Source organism: Pelodiscus sinensis, chromosome 1, assembly GCF_049634645.1.
Source record: "Pelodiscus sinensis isolate JC-2024 chromosome 1, ASM4963464v1, whole genome shotgun sequence".
Classification (NCBI taxonomy): Eukaryota; Metazoa; Chordata; order Testudines; family Trionychidae; genus Pelodiscus; species Pelodiscus sinensis.
Genome location: NC_134711.1, coordinates 324,467,906 through 324,490,752, shown reverse-complemented (window position 1 = coordinate 324,490,752; position 22,847 = coordinate 324,467,906). Strand labels below are relative to the sequence as shown.

At 57.5% G+C, this 22,847-nt stretch overlaps 1 protein-coding gene across 1 annotated transcript in view; it reads left to right on the top strand.

The window, feature by feature from the left end:
* The first annotated feature begins 4,448 nt into the window (after nt 1–4,448).
* Nucleotides 4,449–22,847, top strand: part of PDE2A (phosphodiesterase 2A) — a 362,760-nt gene continuing 344,361 nt past the window's right edge. The window contains exon 1 of the mRNA XM_075919627.1: nt 4,449–4,651. Within this exon, the coding sequence (XP_075775742.1) occupies nt 4,584–4,651 (68 nt within the window). The 5' untranslated portion in view covers nt 4,449–4,583. The remainder of the gene's footprint in view (nt 4,652–22,847) is intronic.

Sequence of the window (22,847 nt, the reverse complement as noted above, 5' to 3'; positions counted from 1 at the left end):
CTGGCTTTACGCGCCAGATCGGAAGTGAAACGCCCCTCCCACCGGCTTTCTTTGACCAGCTGCCATGCAATGAAAGGGGCAAAGAGTGGGAGGTGACATCTTGATTGGACTGACTTCTGCTGGGGACAGAGACAAGCTCTCAAGTGCCAGGAGCACTTCTTCAGATCTTCTGAGGCGCTCAGATTCTTTCACCACCAGCCATGAGTCCTATATAAGAAATGCCCTCCTCCACCTTGCATGTCTTATAACCGGAGACCCACACGGCTACACCACCACCGTGCGGGACACAAGAAGCCGTCGGAACCGGGTGCAGCCACGCCAAAAACAAAGAATCTCAATGGTCGTTTACACCGAGCTGCCCTAATACCATTCTGGCAGGGCAAAGGGGCTTTCGTGGGCATTCGGAATCAAGCCCAAGGAGCAAAGAAAAAAAAGTCACTAAAACGGCTCAGCGAGTGACTCCAGTCACCACTACAATCATTAGAAGATGTCAGTCTCTATTTCACAGGTGTAAATCTGAAGTGACTCAGCTAAAGTCAATGGGCCAAAAACCTCAGCTGGTGCAAATCATTGTGATGCCACAGAGCTGCCTTGATTTACATCAACTAAGGAGCAGGCCTGGTGGATTTTACGCTGGTTTTCACCCGTCTCACGGGAGAGCAGAATCTTGTTTACCCTCCCCTAGATTAATGGTTCTCAAGCAGGGAACACGTGTACCCCTGGGGGTATGCAGAGATCTTCTAGGGCATGGGTTCCCAAACTGGGGGGGGGAATGAAGAAATTCCACGGGGGGGGGGCATGAGGTGACCCCTTCCTCATCAAGTTTTGCTGCCCTGGTCAGTTCCTTTTTTTTGGCTCCACAAATTTTGCTGCTATAGTTTTGCTGCTATTTTTTGGAGGGGCGGGGGCGTAAGGGTTTTTCAAAAATCAAAAAGAGGGCGTGATACCGAAAATTTTGGGAACCACTTTTCTAGGGGAACATCAGCTCATGTATTTACCTAATGTTACAACAGGTTTTGTAAAGAGCACTAGCGAAGTGAGTACAAACTAAACTTTCCTACAGACGACTTGTTTATACTGCTCTCTAGCTGATCTGCTGCCACATAAGTATAATATTTATATTCCCATTGATTGATTATAGAACTAGATGGTAAAAATGTAAAAGGCAGCAATTTTTCCGTAACTGTCTGCTGTGACCCCTTTTGCATTATAATGTCTGGTTTTGTAAGCATAAGAACATAAGAACGGCCGTACTGGGTCAGACCAAAGGTCCTTCTAGCCCAGTATCCTGTCTGCCGACAGTGGCCAGCACCAGGTGCCCCAGAGAGGGTTGACCAAAGACACAATCAAGCGATTTGTCTTCTGCCATCCCTCTTCAGCCTCTGACAAACAGAGGCCAAGGACACCATTTTATCCCTTGGCTAATAGCCTTTTATGGTCCTAACCTCCATGAAATTATCCAGCTTCTCTTTAAACTCTATTATAGTCCTAGCCTTCACAGCCTCCTCTGGCAAGGAGTTCCACAGGTTGTTTTTAAGCGAGGTGAAACTTGGGGTGCAAGGAGAGTACAGAGTGAACCTCTCTAGTCCGACACTCTCTGCTCCAGCAATATCTGGGGTCTGGAATGATTTGATTTAGCCGGATGTCCACTTATCTGGGTGTGGCCAAGTTTTCCGCAGTCCCATAAAGTTTGTTTACAGCCCCCAGTTCTGGCTCTCGGTGTTCTGTGCTGTTATTTAGCTCTAATTTCCCCCTAATGTCTTCTAAGAGCCCAGTGGAAGTTGTGGTGATGCTGCTAGGCAATACTGTCCTCCGGTGGTATGGCAAACTCTCTGGTTCAGCTCTGATCATGTCCCAAGAGGTTCAAGCTGTACACTGGACGTATCAGACTCCAGAAAGGGGCACCGCAGTCTGGAAGAGAACCACTGTCCTAGACTACCAATGGCAAATTACCACATCCATGACTGTGGTTTAATATTTAGATGATGGTCTTGCCTAGAGGCCAGTCAGGTCAAACCCTTTTGCGCTAGGTGCTGTACATAACTATAGTCACTGGCAGGGCCAGCCCCAGAGAGCTGGCAGTCAAAGGTGTGTCTACATGGGGATCAGAAGTGTGCCTGCAGCACATGCAGACACACCCAGACTAGCCATGACCTAGCTAGCATGAGGAACAACAGCATGATGCCGTGGCGGCACGGCTAGACACTTGAGAATGTTGGGCAGGGGCGAGGGGAAGCACAGGAAGCCCCAGTAGGAGGTCGGCACCATTCTGCAAAGGCACTTGGGTGACTTGGCACTAGCACAGCTCAGTGCCGGGCAGGGGGCCCAGGTTTGATGATGGAGGCCCGTGTCTGCCCCAAAGCCGGGCCCCACATGAAGTTGTTCACCTAGCCTTTCTGGCTTTCTCTCCCCTTGGCAGGTGGACGGACAAGAGATGAGGAAGCAGTCAGATGAGATCATGGCCATTCTCAAGATGCGGATCGCTGGCTCGGCCAGCGGCACCCAGGTAGCTGGCCTGGCCACCTGCGGGCAAGGCTGGGCACGGGGCAGGGAGGGGGAGAGAGTGGAGTAGGTCTCCCCTGCACACGCTCGCTCGGGTCTAAGATGTCTCTTTGGAGCTCCACTGAGAAGCTGAGCCCTGCGGAGGCGGCTTGCAGTGCTGCCACACACATGGTGCCGCGGCGCTCTGTGTGTTGGTGCACCGGGGCAGTTTGCACAGGTGCCTCCCTTGCACGTGTCACACCCGCTGGCTAGATCGCAGCTAGCTGGTGTGTCTGCCTGTGCTGCAAACACCCCTCTGACTGCGGCGGAGCCATATGCTGTCAGACACAGCATGGCAGATGGAGGAGACGAACAGCAGGATGTGTGCGTGTGGGAGAAGGGGTAACAGCACTAGTAGGACATGCACTATTCTTAGCCCGTCAGGACCACTGATCACAAATCCACCAGGGGGAAGCCAGTGGAGGGTTAATTGGGCTCCAGGGTGCTAAGTATAAAGCTATGCATGCACACCAGCCAGGCAGGGTAGATGGCTGGAGGCTGGGCCTGCTCCAACTGGGAGGGGGGGGAGGGGAAGGGTGTGACCAAAGAGGCAGAGGATGGCTCAGTTTGGGCCTCCCAGCCCCGCAGTGACCGCAGCCCCGCACTGCATGCACAGGGATGACACGCCCAGCCTGCTGTAACAATGCAGCCAGGCTCCCCAAACCACATGGATTACATTACTCACATGCACCCGGCTAATAATAGCAGGAGCGATCTCAGTGGCAGAAGAGCAGCGCCCGTATCGACTGGCTCGCGCCTCACTGCCATCCAGGGCGCTCGGAGGCTGGCCAGAGCCGGGCCCAAAGCAGAGGGCGAGACACTGCTTGTGGGGAGCTCTTGGGCTGGGTTCCAGCATCACCCCACTGGGGTGAATTGCTGGAGTCTGTGGTCCAGCGCCCCCTCCCCTGACCTACGCAAGCTGGGATCCTCCAGCCCAAGCAATGTGTGTAGATTTTACACTAACAGCCGTGTGTGTGTGTGTGTGTGTGTGTGTGTGTAGATCTCTCACACACTGACAGCTGCATACGATCTGGCCCAGAGTGTGAGTCTGGATTTTATTTTTACATACACACATACACACACAAACCTAGGATCTGCCTTCCCCCGCCCCCTTGGCCCAGTATGTGGGTTTTACTTTTACACACACACATACCAGCCTAGGATCTCTCTCTCTCTCACACACACACACACCCTGCTTGCCACCCTCACAACCTAGACTCACCCCCCCGCTTGCCACACACACAGAGCCTAGACACACACACACACACACAGCCTAGACACACACACTTGCCACATGCGCACGCACACACAGCCTAGACTCACACACACTCCAGACTCACACACACATAGCCTAGACTCACACACACCCCAGACTCACACACACATACCCCTCTTGCCACACACACACACACCCCAGACTCACACCCCCCTCTTGCCACATACACACACACAGTCTAGACTCACACACACCCCTCTTGTCACACACACACACCCCAGACTCACACACACACCCCTCTTGCAACACACACACACACAGCCTAGACTTACACCCCCCAGACTCACACACTCCTCTTGCCACACACACACACACACACACAGCCTAGACTCACCCCCCCCCCCAGACTCACACACACACACAGCCTAGATTCACCCCCCCCCAGACTCACACACACACACACACAGCCTAGATTCACCCCCCCCCCCCCGCTTGCCCCAGTTCAACCAAGGCGCCTCCTCCCCGCCCCTGCCGCCCCCCGCGGCCTCGCACCTGGCCAGCCCCCCGGGGCGCTGCTGCAGCGGCTGCGGGCGCGGCGCGGGGCAGCCCGAGCGGGCGCGTCTCTCGCTCCCTCCCTGCGCCCGCCCACCCCGCGTGCTCCAGCGAGCGGCGCTCGGCTCCGCTCCGCACTCCCGCCCCGAGCCAGAGCCCGCGCGGTGGCCGCCGCAGCCCGGGCCGGCCGGGGGAGAAGGGCGCCGGGAGCTCCGGCCAGCAGCCCCCGCCCTCGCCGCTCCTCCTGGCCGGGCGGGCGAGAGGATGAGGCGCGATGGGCCAGGCTTGCGGCCACTCCATCCTGTGCCGGAGCCAGCCCTACCAGCCGGCCGCGTCTGACCTGTGAGTGCGGCGCCGGCCGGTCGGGGGGACGGGCGCACGGAGCATGGACCGGAGGGGGGGGGGATCCTCCTGCCCCAGAGCCGAGGAAGAAGGGGGGAGAGACGCCCCCGGGCACCTGTCCTAGCTGGAGCGGTGGCTGCTACCCCCTGGGTGCCAGGGCTTGGTCCTCCAGCGCTGCCCTCGGACATTTCCCCGGCGCCGCGCTGAGCGGGTGGCAACAGGCGACTGGGCAGATCCAGGGGAGAGCTGGCTTCCCGGGCTGCCCGCTCAGGCCTGCAGGCAGCAACTGAGGCGCCCAGCGGGGCAGCAGATCCGGTTGCCCCTTGCCTCAGTTTCCCTTGAATGGCGTTAGCCTTGCGGTTTGCAGCTCAGCCTTGTGGGGAAGGCGGGGAAGCCGGGTTATGCCAGGCTGGCACAGGGGAGCCGTTGCCCAGGGAGCAGCTAGAGAAAGGTCAGGCTCATTTTGTAAAGGGCTCTGTGTGTGTGTGTGTGTGTGTTTTGCACAACTCTTATTCTATCGCCAGCATGGGACACATTGTCGTTTCCAAGCAGTAAGAAGGTTGATGCTGGCACGGTTGTACCTGTCAGGTCCCACCCTGGGAGGGGCTGTGTTCTGCGTCTGGATTCAGGTCACCCCTCCTGTGACTCCCCCGATGGTACCGCAGGGTGCACTTGGCCGGGTGTGGGGAGTGTTTCCCAGAAGGGAGGCTCAGGCGCTGTGCCGGTCGGCTGTACCCGAACTGTTTGCAATCTTAGCAAAGGTGCAACGTGCCTCATTTGGCATGTGACCAGGGGTTGTCACTGAATTTGGTTGGAGCGTTAGCCTGGGCCAGGCAGTGACGTGGTGTGCGGTGGAACTGGAGGTTGCAAAGCTGCTCCTGTCAAGCCAGGGAGGAGGCGGAGGGCTGTAAATTGCTTGCTGCCTGCTTCACACTGCCATCACTGGGCAGGGTCAGCGGAGGGCCTGCCGGATCCTCGGGCAGTCTCTCCGCGGCCCTGTGCCAGGAGAAGGCGGCGAGCGTCCCACATGGTGCCAAGGGGAGGCAGGGACACTGTGGTGTTTGGCTTCCTTTGTTTGCCCGTGGAAGTCACCCGTGTTCAGACAACAGTTGAACAGTGTCGGCCCGGGCAGCCAGGCCCGCTCAAGAGCTGCTTGTTACCAGGCAGCAGCATCTTGCTTGGAAGCGGTTGCCCCGAACATCCCCCTCTCCGAGTGAAATCCCTTTGGCCAGCTGCCGCTGGCTCCAGCCCTGCTTTTAACCCCGCTGGCTCTGGGGGAGGCGGGGTGTCATTTGTCCAGCCGGTCCCCTGATGCCCTGGTCGCCGGGTGTTTCCTGCCCACCCACAAGTGCGCCCGGGGGAGAGGACCGTTGCTAGGTCTCACCGATGTTGCAAGTGGGAGGAAACGGAGAAGGGAAACCACCGCATGTGGCAGGAAGCTGCCCGGCTCCCCTCTTTCCCCCCCGATCTGATCTGCATCTGAAAGTGAGCGGCTGCGGCGGGGTGCTGCTCCCAGTGAGCCCGGCTCTTGGAGCAGCGCCCGGCGAGCTGTGGGCTCCGAGGTGTGGTTTTCGTACAGGGGACGGACGCACAAAGCAGCTCTCCTCCGGCCCTGCCGCTGTGTGCAGCAGGTGAGCCCTTTCACTGACCTTTCCACCCGGGCAGCAGCTCCAGCTGTAGCGAGTCCAGGAAATGAGGGGCACCCTCCAAGGCAGCCTGCAGCAGCGGGGGGTCTGGGTTCAGCTGCTTCTCCAGCAGGGAAGGCCGTCCTGGTGAGATCCCTGGCTACTGCTGGGGGATGGCTGGTGAGCTGCCTGCCCTGGCCAGGAGCACAGCCCTCCCTTTAGGAGGCAACAGGGGCTTGCTCCGTGCCCCGCTGGCCCATCCCATTCACCCCCAGCCTGTCAGGTGGAGCAGAGGCTGGGATCCAGGGATCCGGTCAGCTCCTGGTGCAGCAGGGCGACGGGCAAGGCTAGGGGGCAGAGCACTGGGAGCACCCCTCGTTGGGCAGCACAAAGTACGGTGAGTGCCCTGGTGGGGCCTGTGAATATACGGACATGGCCTGCCCCACCCATAGCCAGCCCTAGGCTCTATTGCAGGTGACTCTCCTTCCACATGGACAGGCAATGGTGCCCGCGCACCTGCTCCCACCCCACAGGCGCACTGGGCATGGGCGAGTGGCTTAAGAGCTGACACTTTCCCTCCTGATCCCTGCAGGAAAAGGAGCAACCCCACTAACTTTCATCCCACAACCTCAAACAGAAGCAAGTGTCAACACCCCTGCGCTAGTGATGGGGAAACGGAGGCACGGGGCATGAAGTGCCCTGCCCTGGGTTGCCCAGCAGAGCTAGGACCAGAGCTCATGTCTCCTGTCCGGGACCTTCTCCCTACACTCCAACCATGGGCACAGGCACTGGGTTGGGGCTGGGTCATGGGGTGCCACCAGGCGTCATGGGGGCACCTCAGTGGCATGATGTGCTGACCGACAGAGAGTTGCTTTGGGCTTGGACCACAGGCCCAGACGTCAGGGCTCCTGGGTCTGGCCTGGGGTAAGTCAAAATGATCACAAAGTGGCTCCTGATTTGTGGATGTTCAACCTGAGACACTTTGGGTCTAGTTTTTCGAGGGGCTGGTTCCCACTGATGCCAGCCAATGCTGGGTGCACTCAGTGCCCTCAAACGTCAGGCATTTGAAACCGGGCATTGTCCTGAGCAATCCTGCTTGAGAACACAGGCCTCAGTTTCCCTGTGCCTCTGGATCACCAGGACGGTGCTGCTGGCCTTCCTGCAGGGACGAGGGGGGCTTAGTAAGTCTAGCAATGGGAGTACCGTGAGCCTCTTACTTGGGGGTGTTATGGAAGGCTTGTTAGTGCTGGCAGAAGGGGTCCCACAGAGAAGCTTTATATGATGGAGCCAATGCAGGGCAGAGAAACGGGGGCAGAAAAAAGGAGGCTTAAGTGTATTAATGTTCCTCGATGCAAACAGGGCTGGACTCAGGCACTGCGGTCATAGATACACAGTTCCAGGGCTAGCATTAAGAATAACCCAGGGCTTTGGCTTTGTGATCTCCCTGGCTGGGGAAAATGGATGGGGAAGGATTAGAGAGGGTTAGCCATTGCCTCAGAGCATTCGCTCCACACAGCCTTATGGCACTGGTAGGGAAACTGAGACAAAGAAGCGAAGTGACTTGCTCAAGGCGGCCCAGTGAGACGGTGGCGGAATCTGGGGGAGAGCTCAGTTCTCTTGGCTTCCAAACCCAGCTTCATGTATTCGGAAGGCGCAGGGCCAGACACCAGGGGGAGCCCACCGACGGAACAGAGTCGGAGCTTTTTAAGGCAAAAGTACATTGTGCCCTCTGCTCTGACCCCTGCACAGCCACGGGCCAGACACCATCGCACCAGCCCGGGGTTGGGCACAACAGCTTCTGGCTCAGAGCTAAAGGGAAATCTTGATTTACAGTCTGCCTGGGAGGGAGACTCAGCCATGCCCCTGAGGGCGCAGTTAGTCTCCAGCTGTGGCACAAGGACCCTCTGAAGGACAAATGATTTGGGGGGGGAGGTTCTGTTTAGGAAAGCAGCCTCCCTTCTCTGGTCTCAGGGCAGTGAGCCTGACTTCCCCCGTTGCCTGGCACTTTGGACCGGGCAGTGTCACCGTTCTGATGAGGGTAAGTGATCACACCAGACTCTGCCACCTGTCTCTGGAGAAGTCTAGCTGCGGTTCAGGTAAGACAGTGTGGCTGGTGCTATGCTGTTATTAAAGGGAGGTTGTTATGTTTGGTCTCACTGACAAGTAGACACATTTAGATGAGGCTGTTCGTTACAGCCCATCTATGCTACTTGCATAGGCCTGACCAACACCTCACAGTCTGTAATGTCTTTATCCTCACCCCCTCCCCCAACCGGAAGGCAGGGTTCTTATCCCCATTGCACAGAGAGGAAACTGAGGCACAGAGCCATTCAGTGATTTGCCTAATATCATGCAGGAAGCATGTGGCAAAGCCCTGAATGCAGGTCTCCCAAGTCCTAGGCGAGTGCTCTAACCACTGTACAATTCTGCCTCTCTGAGAGCGAGGCCCAGTGGGGGACTTTCATTCCCGGAGAGATGATACAGCCTCTGCTGTCATTTGTCCTTGTGCCAATCCGGAGTCCCACCATTGTGTTCAGTGGAGTTACAGTGCACGGGCATCGAAGATGCAAAGCCCAGGCTGGCCCTGTGGAACTATGTTTCCCCCTCGTGGAGTTTTTCGGGCTCCTCCCGGGAGCGCTGAAGAGCAGACACGGAATAACTAACGGCACAGAGAATGCCCCAAGCTTTGGAGTTGAAACACAAAGGCTGTGTCAACAAAATACTTCCACCTCAACGAGCAGCATCCGCATTGTCGGGCAGCATTTGTGGTGTCGGCAGGAGTGACAACCGTGCTGCTCACACGGGCACTTGTTGCTGCAAAATGTTCATCTTTCAGCAGGGAAGGGAAGGGCTAACCCCTCGGAATGACAACCGTTTTGTCATTCGATTACCAGAGGAGACAGACCCAAAGTGCGTCAGGAGCAGCTTGGGATTAGGATGCTCAAGGCCCGGTTCTTCTCCGCTCTGCACCAGGTGCGGGCGTTTACACTCGGGCTAAAGGACTGCCCTGTACTCCAGATCCCAGTGCCTTCATGCAGTTTCCTATTGCAGACACCTCCAACTGTCCCCAGGGCCGCGGGGGAGGGGGACCTGTCAGTCGAGAGCTGTGCACACACCACAGCATGACTGGCACATCTAGCCCTCCATGTCGCAAGGGGTTTTTAGAAAAGCCCAGCGTGCAAATCCGCTGCAGGCCAGTGGGAAAAAGCTGCAGCATTTCCTGGAACTGAACCAGCCCTCTTCCCTCTGGGCAACCCTTTCCAGTCTGGGTGGCATGAGCGAGCCAGACATATCCGGGCAGCGTAGAGCTCAGGGGGCCCTGTCCATTAACTCAGAACGTGGCAGAGAACTCAGCTTACCCTGCAAGCCAAGCTTTCCTCTCTCCTGTGCTGGGCGAGACATCCTGTGATGTAGTGGGGGGTGCCTTGCTGGTTGTTATGCTGGGCAGTGGGCTGTGAGTGACCTCCGCTGTCTGCTGGCTGTAGCACAGCCCAGCAGGGCAGGGGATGAGTCATTATGCAAGGGGGCTCCGAACCTGTCCGACCAGTTATCTCCCAGGGAGCGGAACATGGGAAGAAGGCGGAGTGGAGCCCTGGCTGGGAGGCAGGGCTGGAAGAGAGTGGTAGTTTCAGTCTGGGAAGCAGGGGAGAAGGAGCTAGGGAGGGGGGCTGGGATTGTAGGGCCCAGCCACCCCCCATCTCAAGGGGGGGCACTGAGGCTTCCTAGCCCAGTTCCTGTAACCAGATTACATCTGTGCTGTGCTGTATCCTGGAGAAGCAATAAACTCCCTCTATTCTACTGGCTGGTGGAGTCTGTTTGTGCCACGATGGGGGTGCAGGAAGGTGGGGGACCCCGACGCACCACCATAAATCCCAAATCGACCTCCGCTCTGAGACCCTTTGCAGAGAAACCCTAGGCAGAGCCCTCTCCCCCGCCACATCCCTGCCAGGGCAGGGGTGGCCCAGTGGGGCTTCTTGCAGGACTTAGAGCAGTCAGTTTGGGAACGTCTCATCCCATCATTCTGTGCTGCTTGCCTCAGCTGAAAGGCGGGAGGGGACAGCTGCTCAGCTGTACCCCTGCCCCAGAGCCTATACATTCCCTTCTCAAATCCCGGAGCTGCCGGGGGATGATCCAGCCTCTGGTAAACTTAAAAAACAACACATGGTCTGGTAGCACTTTAAAGACTAACAAACATGTAGATGGGATCGTGAGCTTTCATGGGCACAGCCCACTTCTTCAGGTGTGTGTTAGAGCAGCCTCGGGGGTATTCTAACCGATGCTGGCTGGTAAAGGCTACTTCTGATTTGTCACCACCCTGTGGGGCTAGGAATGAGAGCTGATACCACTAGATAAGGGAACTGTCCATCTTTCCAGAGTCACAGTGCTTGCTTCCTGCTCTGGATGCAGCCAGATTTAAAGTCTCTTCTGCCTAGGAAAGCTACGCTGGGTGGGTGCTTTCTCAGATTCTTCAGGGCTGGCCACAGGGATCCAGCTAGATATGTGGCATCACTTCTGTCTCCCCCACCATCCTGAGCACAGAGTTGGCGCCTGGCAAATGACTGGAGAGTCAGAAGAATGATCAAATGTAGGACGTTAAAGGAATTAATCCCATTGCGTCTGCCGGCTGCAGGCCAGACGCTACAGCAGATGCTGTCGGTTAGTCCGGGCTCTGCTCCATCGGCCATGATTACATCCTGCAGCCAGCATTCAATCAGGGAGGGAAACTTTAGCACCTGAGCCAAAAAAGGCCCTTCCTCTGGATAACCTGGTAAGAAATATGCTAAAACTGGACACGGCTTCCCCACACAGGGCAGCATCCGTGGTGTAAGCATAACATGAAGGCAAAGTGCATTGTTATGTGCCCCAGCTAAGAGCTGTTCCAGAGGAGAACAGCTTACTACGGCTGGTTGCCGAGGGAGCTGCTTCGTTGGCTTAAGCGGTGGAGGGCAATGCGTTCATGCGGGGAATCCAAACCTTGCTGCTGACTTTTGCTGGGAACTGGTTTGTGAGCACATGGCTGAGGAGGCCAAAGTCTCCCAGGGGAATTTTTCTTGGGAAGCGATGCAAGATCTAAATGCATTTCCAGGAATGCCCGCTGTTTCTCAAGCCAATCTCTCCCTCGCCTCTCGCTCTTTCGCTATTGCTAGACTTTCGCCTCTTTCCCGGCTCCCACGTGGCTTGCTGATAGCTGTGCTGGTCGTCAGCCAGAAACATGGGCATGCCATAGCATGAAGGAGGAAGCTGTCCTGGGACTCTGTAGCAGTCTGGCTCTCCCCTGCAAAGGGCTGAGCTGTGCTACTTAATGGACGGGGCTGCTAAAAGATGGGGGAAGGAGCGAACTCTGAGGATCGCTTTTCCCACCAGGGCTGGGACTGGCCATGCTGCTACATCCACAGAGGAAACAGAAGCGCGTCCCTTCACCCAAGCAAAGCAAGGACTGGGTCACTTCAAGAGAGACCAGAGAAAACACTGGACGGGATGCCCCAGATCACGGCATCCTCGCTCTGTGGGAATCAGAGGCGGAAATAGGAATGCCCCTCCCTCCATTACATTGTGGGGTTCTTTGTTCTCCTTCCAGACAACAGCCTCTTAATTTAGAACAGGCTGACCCAAAGCCCAGGACCTAGGTCTGTTGGGGTGTTTGAAATCCAGATCCAAAATTTTGCCCCTTGAGCTCATGTTTAAACAACGTGGCGCCTGTGTCTTCCCTAGATAAAACACACTCACATACACACACACTCTGTCTCTTATGGGAAGCAGGGCCGGGCACCAGCTGAGGAAGTAGGAGGCCTGCGGGTAAGGAAGGCTAGTGGATGCAAATTGACTAGAGCCACATGTGTCCTACAACACACCCACCTAGTTCTCACTAGAGAACGCATGACGGCTGCAGAAGAGGTAAAGCCAGCTCTGGAAAACCATCCGGGCTACAGCTGCAATGCCACTGTGACGTAGTGGGGGTACCTGGCTGGTTTCTATGCTGCTGGCTCTGGGGGAACCCCCACTGGCTGCCGTGGGTACCACGACCCAGCAAAACAGGATGAGTCACTATGCAAACCAGTGGCCAGACACCCCCCATGGAGAGGAACAAAGGAAGGTGGAATGCTGCCTTGGCTGGGGGGCAGGGCTGGAAGTTAGGGGGTTGGTTGCTGGCTGTCGGAGGGCATGGAGGAGAGCCTAGGAGAAGGGGCTGGAGTTTAGGGGCCCAGTCTCCCCCATCTCAAGGGGGCCTGAGGCATCCTAGCCCAGTTACTGTGACCAGATTACATCTGTGCTGCGCTGTGCTGGAGGAGCAATAAACCACCCTCAATTCCACTGGCTGGTGCAGTCTGTTTGTGCCATTTCGGGGTGCAGGAGACGGGGAACCCCCAACGCGCCGTCACACTGGTGTCAGGAGTGGGATGCACTGCACCCCGTGGATGGAGCTCCCAGCGGAAAGCGACAAGGCGCAGTAGAAGCAAGAGCCCTGGAGCCAGGCGTACTGGAGACAGAGCGAAGCGGTTCCTGGGAATCGTGGGGCGCTGCAGCACTAGACTGGTGAGTCTGCACCGAGGGGCCCAGCGGGCAGATGGCCTACGCCCGACTCTTGAAGGCAGAGCTGGTGGGGCTGTGCAGAGAGAGGGGCTTGCCTGTGCGGAAAGCAACCAAGGCCCAGCTGATTACCCAGCTGGAAGAGAATGACCAGCCACAGGGCCAGGATCTTGTCCCCAGGGGAGGCAGCCAGACCCCCCCTGAGAGTGTGTCAGGCTCAGAGAGGGGGAGGAGCGCTGGAACCCAACGGAGAGATGAGACAGCGTCTCCCGGGAGGCCTGCAAGCCGTAGCCCCTCTAGGGCAGGGGCCAGCCCAGTGGAGCTGCGGCGGCTGGAGATCCAGCTGCGGATCAGGGAATTGGAAGTAGAGGACCGAGAGAAGGAGCGCCAGGACCGAGAGAGGGAGCGCCAAGATCGAGAGAAGGACCGCCAGGATCGAGAGAGGCAGCGGCAGCATGAGCTGGCCATGGCAGAGCGGAGAACCGGCGGGGCACCGGCTGCGCCAAGTGCGGATGGGCCCCAAGGTCCCAGGACTGCCAGCCACTTGGAGAGGCTCGTGGTGGCCCAATTGAAGGACATGGGTGACATAGACGGGTTCCTCAGCTCCTTTGAGAGGGCCTGTGGACTGCAACGGGTTCCCCCAGCTGACTGGCTGCAGGAGCTCATCCCCGCACTGAGCCAGGAGGCGGCCGGAGTGCTCAGTCAGCTGGAGGACCTACAGCCAGGGGATTACAACCGAGTCAAGGAGGCCCTGCTGCACAAGTTCGGGCTGACCCCCGAGATGTACAGGAAGAAGTTCCGGGGGGTACAGAAAGGGCCACGGGAGACCTATGTGGACCTGGCCTCCCGCCTGGCGCAATACTGCCGCAAGTGGGTGTCTGGAGTCGGAGCCCAGACCGCAGAGGAGCTGCTCAAGCTGGTCATGATGGAGCAGTTCTATGAAGCGTGCCCACCCAAACTGAGGCTGTGGCTCAAGGACCGGAGACCAGAGAACCCCCAGGAGGCCGGGAGACTGGCGGACGAGTTCACGGAGAGCCGGTCCGGGTGTGAACGGGAGTCCTGGAGAGAAAGGGAACCGCGCAGAGACCGGATCTCGGCTGAGCGTCGGAGGGAGTCAACTACGGGGCGAGACCAAGGAACAGGTCGTCTGCGCCCCAGAGAACCAGCCAGGGCCTGGACAGAGACAGCCCAAAGCCTAACTTGCCAGCGCTGTGGGCAAAAAGGCCACAAGAGGGCTCAGTGCACCAGGTCCCAGGACCGGGGACTTTCCAGGGTTAACTGGCTGGGGCGGGAGGAAGGGCAGGCTGCCCCAGAGGCAGGGGCTGGCAGGCAAACCTCAGCTCAGAGAGAGGGGAAGGATGCTCAGTGCACCTCCCCTGGGAGGTCTGATTCTCAGGAGGCGGATTTCTCCGTGTACCGGGTGGGGGCAGGACGGCCCCTGCGGAGCGAGTGCCTCATACCCCTGGAAGTGGATGGTAGGAAGGTGACGGGCTTCTGGGACACGGGGGCGGAGGTGACTCTGGCCCGATCTGACATAGTGGCCCAGGAGCGGATACTACCCCACGCGCAGCTGACCCTGAAGGGCATAGACGGGTCCCCGTTTAAGGTGCCTGTAGCCCGGGTGCATCTGAAATGGGGGGCCAAGGAAGGCCTCAAGGAAGTGGGGGTGCACCCGCACTTGCCCACCGAGGTGCTGATGGGGAACGACCTAGAGGAGTGGCCCCATGAATCCCAGCGGGCTCTAGTCACTACCCGGAGCCAGAGCCAGCGGGGGGCTGACAACGTGGGTCCAGGGAAGGACTCCTGGCAGCGTCCTCAGGGTCCCATCCCAGTGGACACGGGGTCCAGCCAGGCTGGGACTCCGGACCTAGGCAGAGGTGGGGGACAGGTCCCGATCCCTGCCTCAGCAGCTGAATTCCAGGCTGAGGTGCAGGCAGACCCCTCCTTGCAGAGGCTGAGGGACCAGGCTGGCCTCCGTGCAGCTCAGCCCCGGGGGAGAGGTGGCCAGGAGAGATTCCTGCGGGAGCGTGGGCTCCTGTTCCGTGAGTGGCTCCCCCCCAGGAAGGTGAGGGCATGGAGGGTAGAGCGGCAGCTGGTCGTCCCCCGAAAGTATCGCCTCAAGCTGCTGTATTTGGCCCACGATTCCCCCGTTGAGGGCCACCGGGGGATCCGGAGCACCCGGCTGAAGCTGCTCCAGCACTTCTATTGGCCGGGAATCTTTACAGCCGTGCAGCGGTACTGCCGGTCCTGTGACTCCTGCCAGAGGGGCGGGAAGGCCCAAGACAGGAGGAAAGCGGCTTGGGGGTCTCTACCCCAGATAGACCCTCTGGGCTGGCTGAGAGAGTTATGGGAGGGGAAGTCCTCCCTGGATGGAGCATCGGGGGTGGAAGCCGCCCTGGCTGTCCAGAGAAGGCTCGCTGGGCTCATGGCCCCGGCCCGAGAGACCCCGGCCAGAGATCAAGGCCAGCGGAAGAGTGGGTGTGACCCCCGAGGACAGGCCTGGGCCAGTCACCCTGGAGCGGGGCGGCGAGTGGACAGAGGGAAGCCAATTCATGTGGGGCCTCGCCACGGCCGGCCCGAGTCAAGGGGAGCACCCATGTCCCCAGGGCGGGTTCCCACGCAGAGGACCCGAACTTCCCTAGGTCACGAGCGGAGTGACCCTGCTCAGTTCGCTCTCGGAGGGGGGAGAACTGTGACGTAGTGGGGGTACCTGGCTGGTTTCTATGCTGCTGGCTCTGGGGGAACCCCCACTGGCTGCCGTGGGTACCACGACCCAGCAAAACAGGATGAGTCACTACGCAAACCAGTGGCCAGACACCCCCCATGGAGAGGAACAAAGGAAGGTGGAATGCTGCCTTGGCTGGGGGGCAGGGCTGGAAGTTAGGGGGTTGGTTGCTGGCTGTCGGAGGGCATGGAGGAGAGCCTAGGAGAAGGGGCTGGAGTTTAGGGGCCCAGTCTCCCCCATCTCAAGGGGGCCTGAGGCATCCTAGCCCAGTTACTGTGACCAGATTACATCTGTGCTGCGCTGTGCTGGAGGAGCAATAAACCACCCTCAATTCCACTGGCTGGTGCAGTCTGTTTGTGCCATTTCGGGGTGCAGGAGACGGGGAACCCCCAACGCGCCGTCACAGCCACCACCTGTGCATGTAGCAGCCTGTGGTGGATCTGTACTTCAAATGTCCCCGTGATTTCAGACCTCACCTCGCACCCGAAAGCTGGCGTTGTTCTGGATGGTTTAAACCAGGGTGGCTATGGGACAAAGCATAGAATGAGTAGGTGGAGAGAAACGGTTCATGCCCCTGTGGATCTCAGCTTTCCACTACCACTCGTTTCTGTCTCTCTAGATTTTCATATTGGCATCCCTCGCTGTGGTGTCTCATCCTAAAGACACAAGAAGCAAACACCACACTCGGGTTCTGTCTTTCACTCTGACCCGGTGGGTGACTTTGGGCAAACCATCGCCCTGCCCCGTGCCTCAGTTTCCCCTTTAGCTTATCTGATGAGACTGCAAGCTCCTTTGGGCAGGGGCTATCTTTTATTAAGGGCTTGTCTCCCCAGGAAACACTAGGGCTATGTCTATACTGCGCTCTCGTGCACAAGAAAATATGCAAATGAGGCAAAGCGGTGAATATCATGGTGCCTCATTTGCATACTTAATGAGCCACCATTTTGCGCAAGGGGCTTTTGCGCAAAAAGGAGCTGTCTTGCCTCTTGCGCAAAAATGGTGGCTCATTAAGTATGCAAACGAGGCACAGCGATATTCACCGCTTTGCCTCATTTGCATATTTTCTTGCACAAGAGAGCGCAGTATAGACGTAGCCTAGGTGCTCACTGTGGTGATGGAAGGGGCTCTTCTGTTGATCTAGCAGCGTTTTCTTTGGGTGTAGGTCGGCTTCCCTAGGTCGCACAGGGCAGGATGTTTTTCACAGCCCAGAGCGACACAGTCGTGTCGACTAGACCTGTACGTCCGTGTCTCGCATGCTGGGGCCCTGAGCGGAGCTGCAGCCTCTAGGTGCTATTGCAATATCTGTAATAATAGCCAATCTTATCACATCACCCTCCCCACCCCACTCAAGCTGAGGACTTCGCAAGCAAGTACAGTGCAGCCAAATAGCAACGCGCCCTAAACAGTCCGTTATTAGCCTGCACTTTTCAGCTGGGTGACTCAGAAGACACCAGGGAGTTATTTATAATGAACAGCTGAAATGCTAAGAACTGCTTAAGAGTTTTATTTTTCTGGGGCTGTTATAAGCGACAGGCCAAATTCTGCTGCACTGACTCCTACCCAGGCTGAATTTGGTGCTACGATGACTTTCTTGCGCGAATAATAGCCCCTTTCATCCAGAGAGCACCACGTGCTCTACAGAGGAGGTAGCTCATTAGCCCCATGTTGCAGCTAGAGAAACTAGCTCACCCGGCAGCTAGTGGCCAAGCCAGGAATAAAACCGTCAGTGTCCTGAGTCCTACCCTGGTACACTAGCCACTAGCTGTACATGCCGAAAGAGGGGCCTCTGCACATGATCTGGATCCCAGTATTCCTCTTAAAATCTGTGGTTTTCCAGCCAAGGTCCCCCACTGGCTTTGCTTGGAGTTAGAAAGCAACGTGGGGATGGGGTTAGAAAGCAGCATGAGGACAGGGCAACGGGGCCAGGCTGGCGGGGAGATACTGCAGTTTAAGACTATCCCACTGCTTCAAATGGATCAAAGGAAGTGTACAGAACCCCCTCCTTGTCCTCTGGAACTCACTGCCACAAGATATCACTGAGGCCAAGAGCTTAGTAAGAGTAAAAAAAAAGGATTGAATGTTGTTGTGGATAATCCAAACACCCACAGCTGTGTTAGCCAGGTGTACAAAACAGCTGGAAGGGTAGAAACCTTAAAGTGTCAGTGAATACAGTAGGGATGTTAGATAGCGGGTAATAGAATAGTCGAGTAACTGCATGAGTTCTTATCAGTTACGCGATTATTCTATAGTGCCTGAGGGCGGGGCTGGCAGCCAGTGAGCTCCCGGCCCCAATCCCGGGGAGCCCCCTGCCACTCCACGCTGCTGCCTCTGTGCCAGGCGGGAGCCAGTTTGCGAGGGGATCCGGTTTAAAAAACAGCTTCCCAAAGACAGAGCCTGTTGTGGGGAAGGGAGGGAGAGGGAAGGGGTGGAGGGAAACAGCCTCTGTCCGTGGCAGCCTGGGCTGGTTGCGGACAGAGGCTGGTCCAGTAGCAGCCCATCCGTGGGGGGTCTGAGCTCCCTGTGGACAGAAGCTGCTCTAGCCTGTCCATGGGGAACTCAGACCCCCCACAGACAGGGACTCCTACCACAAAGCTGCCTCTTCCTGCAGCCGGCCTAGTCTCGCCGTGAACAGAGGCTGCTCCACAGGATGCAGGGGCAGCCTCTGTCCACGGGGAGCTCGGACTGCCGTGGGCAGAGGCTGCTTCGCAGCAGCCTTCTCTTCCCCCCGCCACGCTGCTATCTCTGGGTATGTCTACACTAGCTCGTTAATTCGAGCTAGGTAGGCAAATCAGGCAACCGGAGTTGCAAATGAAGCCCAGGATTTAAATATCCCGGGCTTTATTTGCATATTCCTGTCCGGCCGCCATTTTTAAACCCCCTTAGTTCGAACCAACTGCCCGCGGCTACACAGGCGGTTTAAAGTTAATCCGAATTAAGTCCTTAGTTCAGATTAACTGTTACTTCTCGTGGAATGAGGTGTAACAGTTAATCCGAACTAAGGACTTAGTTCGGATTAACTTTAAACCGCCTGTGTAGCTGCAGGCAGTTGGTTTGAACTAAGGGGGGGTTTAAAAATGGCGGCCGGCCGGGAACATGCAAATAAAGCCCGGGATATTTAAATCCCGGGCTTCATTTGCAACTCTAGTTGCCTGATTTGCCTACCTAGCTCGAATTAACGAGCTAGTGTAGACATACCCTCTGATAGAGGCAGCAGTGTGGGGGGAGGGGTAAGGTGGCACCATGGAGCAGGTGCTGGGGGGAACAGGCTGTTAAGTTGGCTCCCCACCAGCACCGATTCCTGCTTCCCCTGCTTGCTGCCTCTGACACAGAGGCAGCAAGGAGGGGGAATGCAAGCAGTCATGAAGAATAAGCAATAAGCCTCGGCTGATCGGTTAATCTTATACTTGACTACTCATTTACATCCCTAGTATAAAACATCCTCTGATTGCTGGGGGGGGGGGGTCACAAGGGTCACAGGGCTGGTGTTCTTGACCCTTGGTGCCAGCCTTCTTGGGGTCACACTGTCACTAGGGCAAGCCCCTCAGCTGTGCCACTTCCTGGGACCCAACCTCAGGGCCCACAGTACAGCCTGAGCTGTCAGCCGCAAAGCCACCTGGATTGGGCACCCGAGGGAGACGTGTAGCCGCAAAGGGAGCAGTGCAGCCCCACCCTCCTCAGTCTGGAGTGACTCTCAGCCAGCAGTGTAAAGGAAGGGGGGTTGTTAGATGTCTTCGGCCCGGCGCTTCGGGGTCAGTCCCTCTGAGCCCCTCTTTAGCCTGTGTCTCTGCCTCCAGCAGCTCACGCTTACCCACCCCACATGCCCCCTCCCCTGCCCTTTGTGCTCCAGCTGGGCACACCCACCTGGCTTCCCCTGGGGGATGTGCAGTTAAGGGTCTGCTGTTGCCAGGTGCCAAATGTCCGGGCAGTTGGATTGGCCATTGAGTTCAGGGCATCTCCATGGGTATGGGCCCCCAGGCAAGTAGGTTTCCATTGTCTGAGTCGCCATGAGCGAACAACCCTTTCACCAAGTGGGGAAACTGAGGCACACGCTCTTCATACAAAATACTCTTCCCCTTTTTCACATGGGGTTCGGGAGATACCACCCCATGGGCAGGTGCCTGTCACGGTTCTCTAAGGGGCTGCTGGTGCTTTTCGTTGACGCACCTGGGACAGAGCACCGCCCTGACAGGCCCTGCGTCATGGGCGGTGGGTGCAGGCCCTGCTGGGGAAGGCAAGCCCCAAGCCCGCCCCCTTCCGCACAAGGCCCCGCCCCTTCAGCAACCTTCCAGTGCCCCTCCCACTCATGGAGCCAAGCCCCGCCCACCCCTAGCCTGATCCATCCTGGCCACCTGAAGGGACGGGGCTGCTGTGTCGCAGCCCCAGCCTTCTCCGCTGGCTGGGGAGCCGGGCTGCCATGCTGCAGCCACAGACCTCTCCAGCGGCCAAGGAGCCGGGCTGCTGGGTCATGGCCGCAGCCTCTCCCGGCAGGCGGGGAGCGTAGGCAGTTTTGGGAAGGCAATGCCTCCCCTTGCCTGCATTCCCTGCCGCCCTGTCCTGCAATGACCAATGCATCGGCCCTCCGGGGAGATAGGACCTCCCTAGCTCTGCTGCAGTCAGGGGGCACACAGATCACGCTGGCTACGGTGTCAGCCCTCCTTAGCAGACTGTTCCGCCTCCTGACAGCCCTCACCATTAGGCAGTGCTTCCTTTAGAGACAGGGCCCTGAGCTGTGAGGTCCACATCAAAGATCCCCACCTTCTGCCTGTTGGCAGTCAGACCCATGGGCCAGAGTGGTCTCTCGCCAAGCTTTCTGTTGCTCTGGCAGTACTCAGAGCACTCCTCCCCCCCCCACCCCGACTCGCCCCCCTGCCCAGAGCAATGCCCCTTCTTCCCTGCTGCTGCCTCCCTCTGCCCGCCCCGTGTCGATGCCTATCAGAACCACCCCCCCCCCCCCCCCCATGGAGGCCAACCCGTTGAATTTAAACAACAGCGCAGCATCAGCGTGTTTGCCGCCCCGGCGCAAGGCAAGAGAAACGCAAGGATTAGATCAAGGAAATGAGGCCAGTTGCAAACAAACTGCTCACATGGGATTAGTCATGGGGCTTGTCGCAGAATTACCGTTTCGAGGCCCGTGGACGCAGGCAGGAGATGGTGGGAGGAGAGGGGAAAGGGTGATGGGTTTGGGGGACACACAAGCCTGACAGCTAAAGGGGAGCTGGCAGGACGGTTGTATGGAGCAGGCTGGGTCGTAGGCCATCTGGATTGAATTCCTGGCTCTTCTGCTTATCGGAGAGCTGACTAGTCACTGACATCCCGAGGTGTCCCTGGCCTCTGTTTGTCAGAGGCTGGGAGTGGGTGACGGGAGAGGGGTCGCTTGAGGATTCCCTGTTCTGTTCCCTCCCTCTGGGGCATGTGGCACTGGCCACTATCGGAAGACAGGACAGTGGGTTAGATGGAACTTTGATCGACCAAGTCTGGCCGTTCTTATTCGAGGGCCGTCTGACACTGCAGCTGGGGCTGTAATTTCCAGCTTTAACAGACCTGTGCTCACATCGATTGAGCTGGCATCGAACCACAGTAGATGAGGGTTGGAAGAGACCTCCGGAGGCCATCTCGTCCCACCCCTTGCTCAAAGTGAGGCCAACCCCAGCTAAGTCATCCCAGCCAGGGCGTTGTGAAGCCGGAACCTAAAAACCTCTAGGGATGGAGATTCCACCACCTCCCTGGGGAACCCATCCCAGTGCTTCCCCACCCCGCTAAGGAAACAGTTTTTCCTGATATTCAATCTATAATGCTAAAAAGATCAGCAGCAAGGCCTGGCTATGCTGGGTACAGCTCTGCCTCCTGGCCCCTGGGTGTAGTGGGATGGTCAGCTCATGCAGACACGGCTACCCTGCTATTATCAGTATGCCCACCCAGCTGAGCTCGCACTGGGTACCTGCCCTTGTGCTGTGAATTATATCCCCTGCTGCAGTGTAGACATAGCCGTAGTGTCCGTGCCTCAGTTTCCCAAGTGTTCTGTGGGACAACAGCCCTTCCCAGGGAGCTGCACGTTGACATGCACGAAGGACTCCACAGCGTCGGGCATTAGCAAAGGCCGTATAGGTACCTGGAGGAAACATGAAACAGGCAGATGCCGGTGTCCGATCTTTCTGCGTGGCTGTGATGAATGTGTTTTAAACGCTATTGAAAACCTCCCGGCGGCAGCCTCCTTTTAAGTGGAAGAAGCCGGGGGGACGGAGGTTGCCTTTGCTGAAAAACTCACGGCTCGCAGGACTCCTCCGGCAGTTCAGGAGGAGGCCGACTTCAGAAAAGGCTTTCATCTCCTTGTTCATGCTGAGTGCTGACTCGTCACCTCATTAGTTGATTATCAGTCACACGAGGGGAGACATTGTGTCTGGGCACTGTCGCCGCCCGTGCGCGGCCCCGGTTCGCTGGCCTCGGTTCAGAGCCGCGGGTGCGGGTTTGCTTTGTTGGCATCATCTTCAGCGGGAGCTGAGGACCTTTCGGCATCAGACCCGCCCTCCACCTGTCCTTTGCTTGGGAGGTCGGGGGCACAGACCAGTGCCCTAGGGTGGAGACTGGCAGCAGCGGGGGCAAGGCACACAGCTGCCCACGCTGTACCGCCCGTGAATTGTTAGCCCATGTACTCTGCCCCTCTCTGGCGGCTGCGGGGTATTTATGGAGGTGCCGGCAGGAAACCTGGAGCCTTCAGCTCCAGTACCACTGGATAGACAGCTGGCTACCCCTCTATTAGACGGCAGGATGAGACCTTATTGGGGGAAGATTGTCTCACCTCTGTCTAACAGGGGGTTTCTCTGTACCAGCTGGCACCAGTCAGTGATGGAGATGGATACGGCTCTGCTCCAGGCCCACCCTTCCTCGGAGCAGACAGGGCAGACTGGCTGGCCCACTCTTTAACCCCCCCGTAATCACGTTAGGCTTTTATCTTCTTTGCAGACCAGCCACCAGCGGGAGACAGAGTCACAGTCACTGGAGAAACACAGGGAGGCCCAGGCAGGCTGGGATGGGGTGTAACCCACACACCTACTGCATGTGGGGCACTGTCCCCTGGAGTGGCACGGAGACCACTTACAGAGAGGGAGAATGAGTTTGTTCTACAGCCGGAGCTGAGCACCAGCTGGCTTTTAGCTCAGGCTCTAAATCAGTGTTTCTTAAACTTTTTAAGACCGAGAAACAACAAACAATAATTTTTTTATGAAGAACACCAAGGATTTTTTGTTGAGCAAAAAAAAAAGGGGGGGGGAATAAAAAAGGGGTCGGGGGGAAGTTATTGAACAAAAAAAAGTCGCCTGCC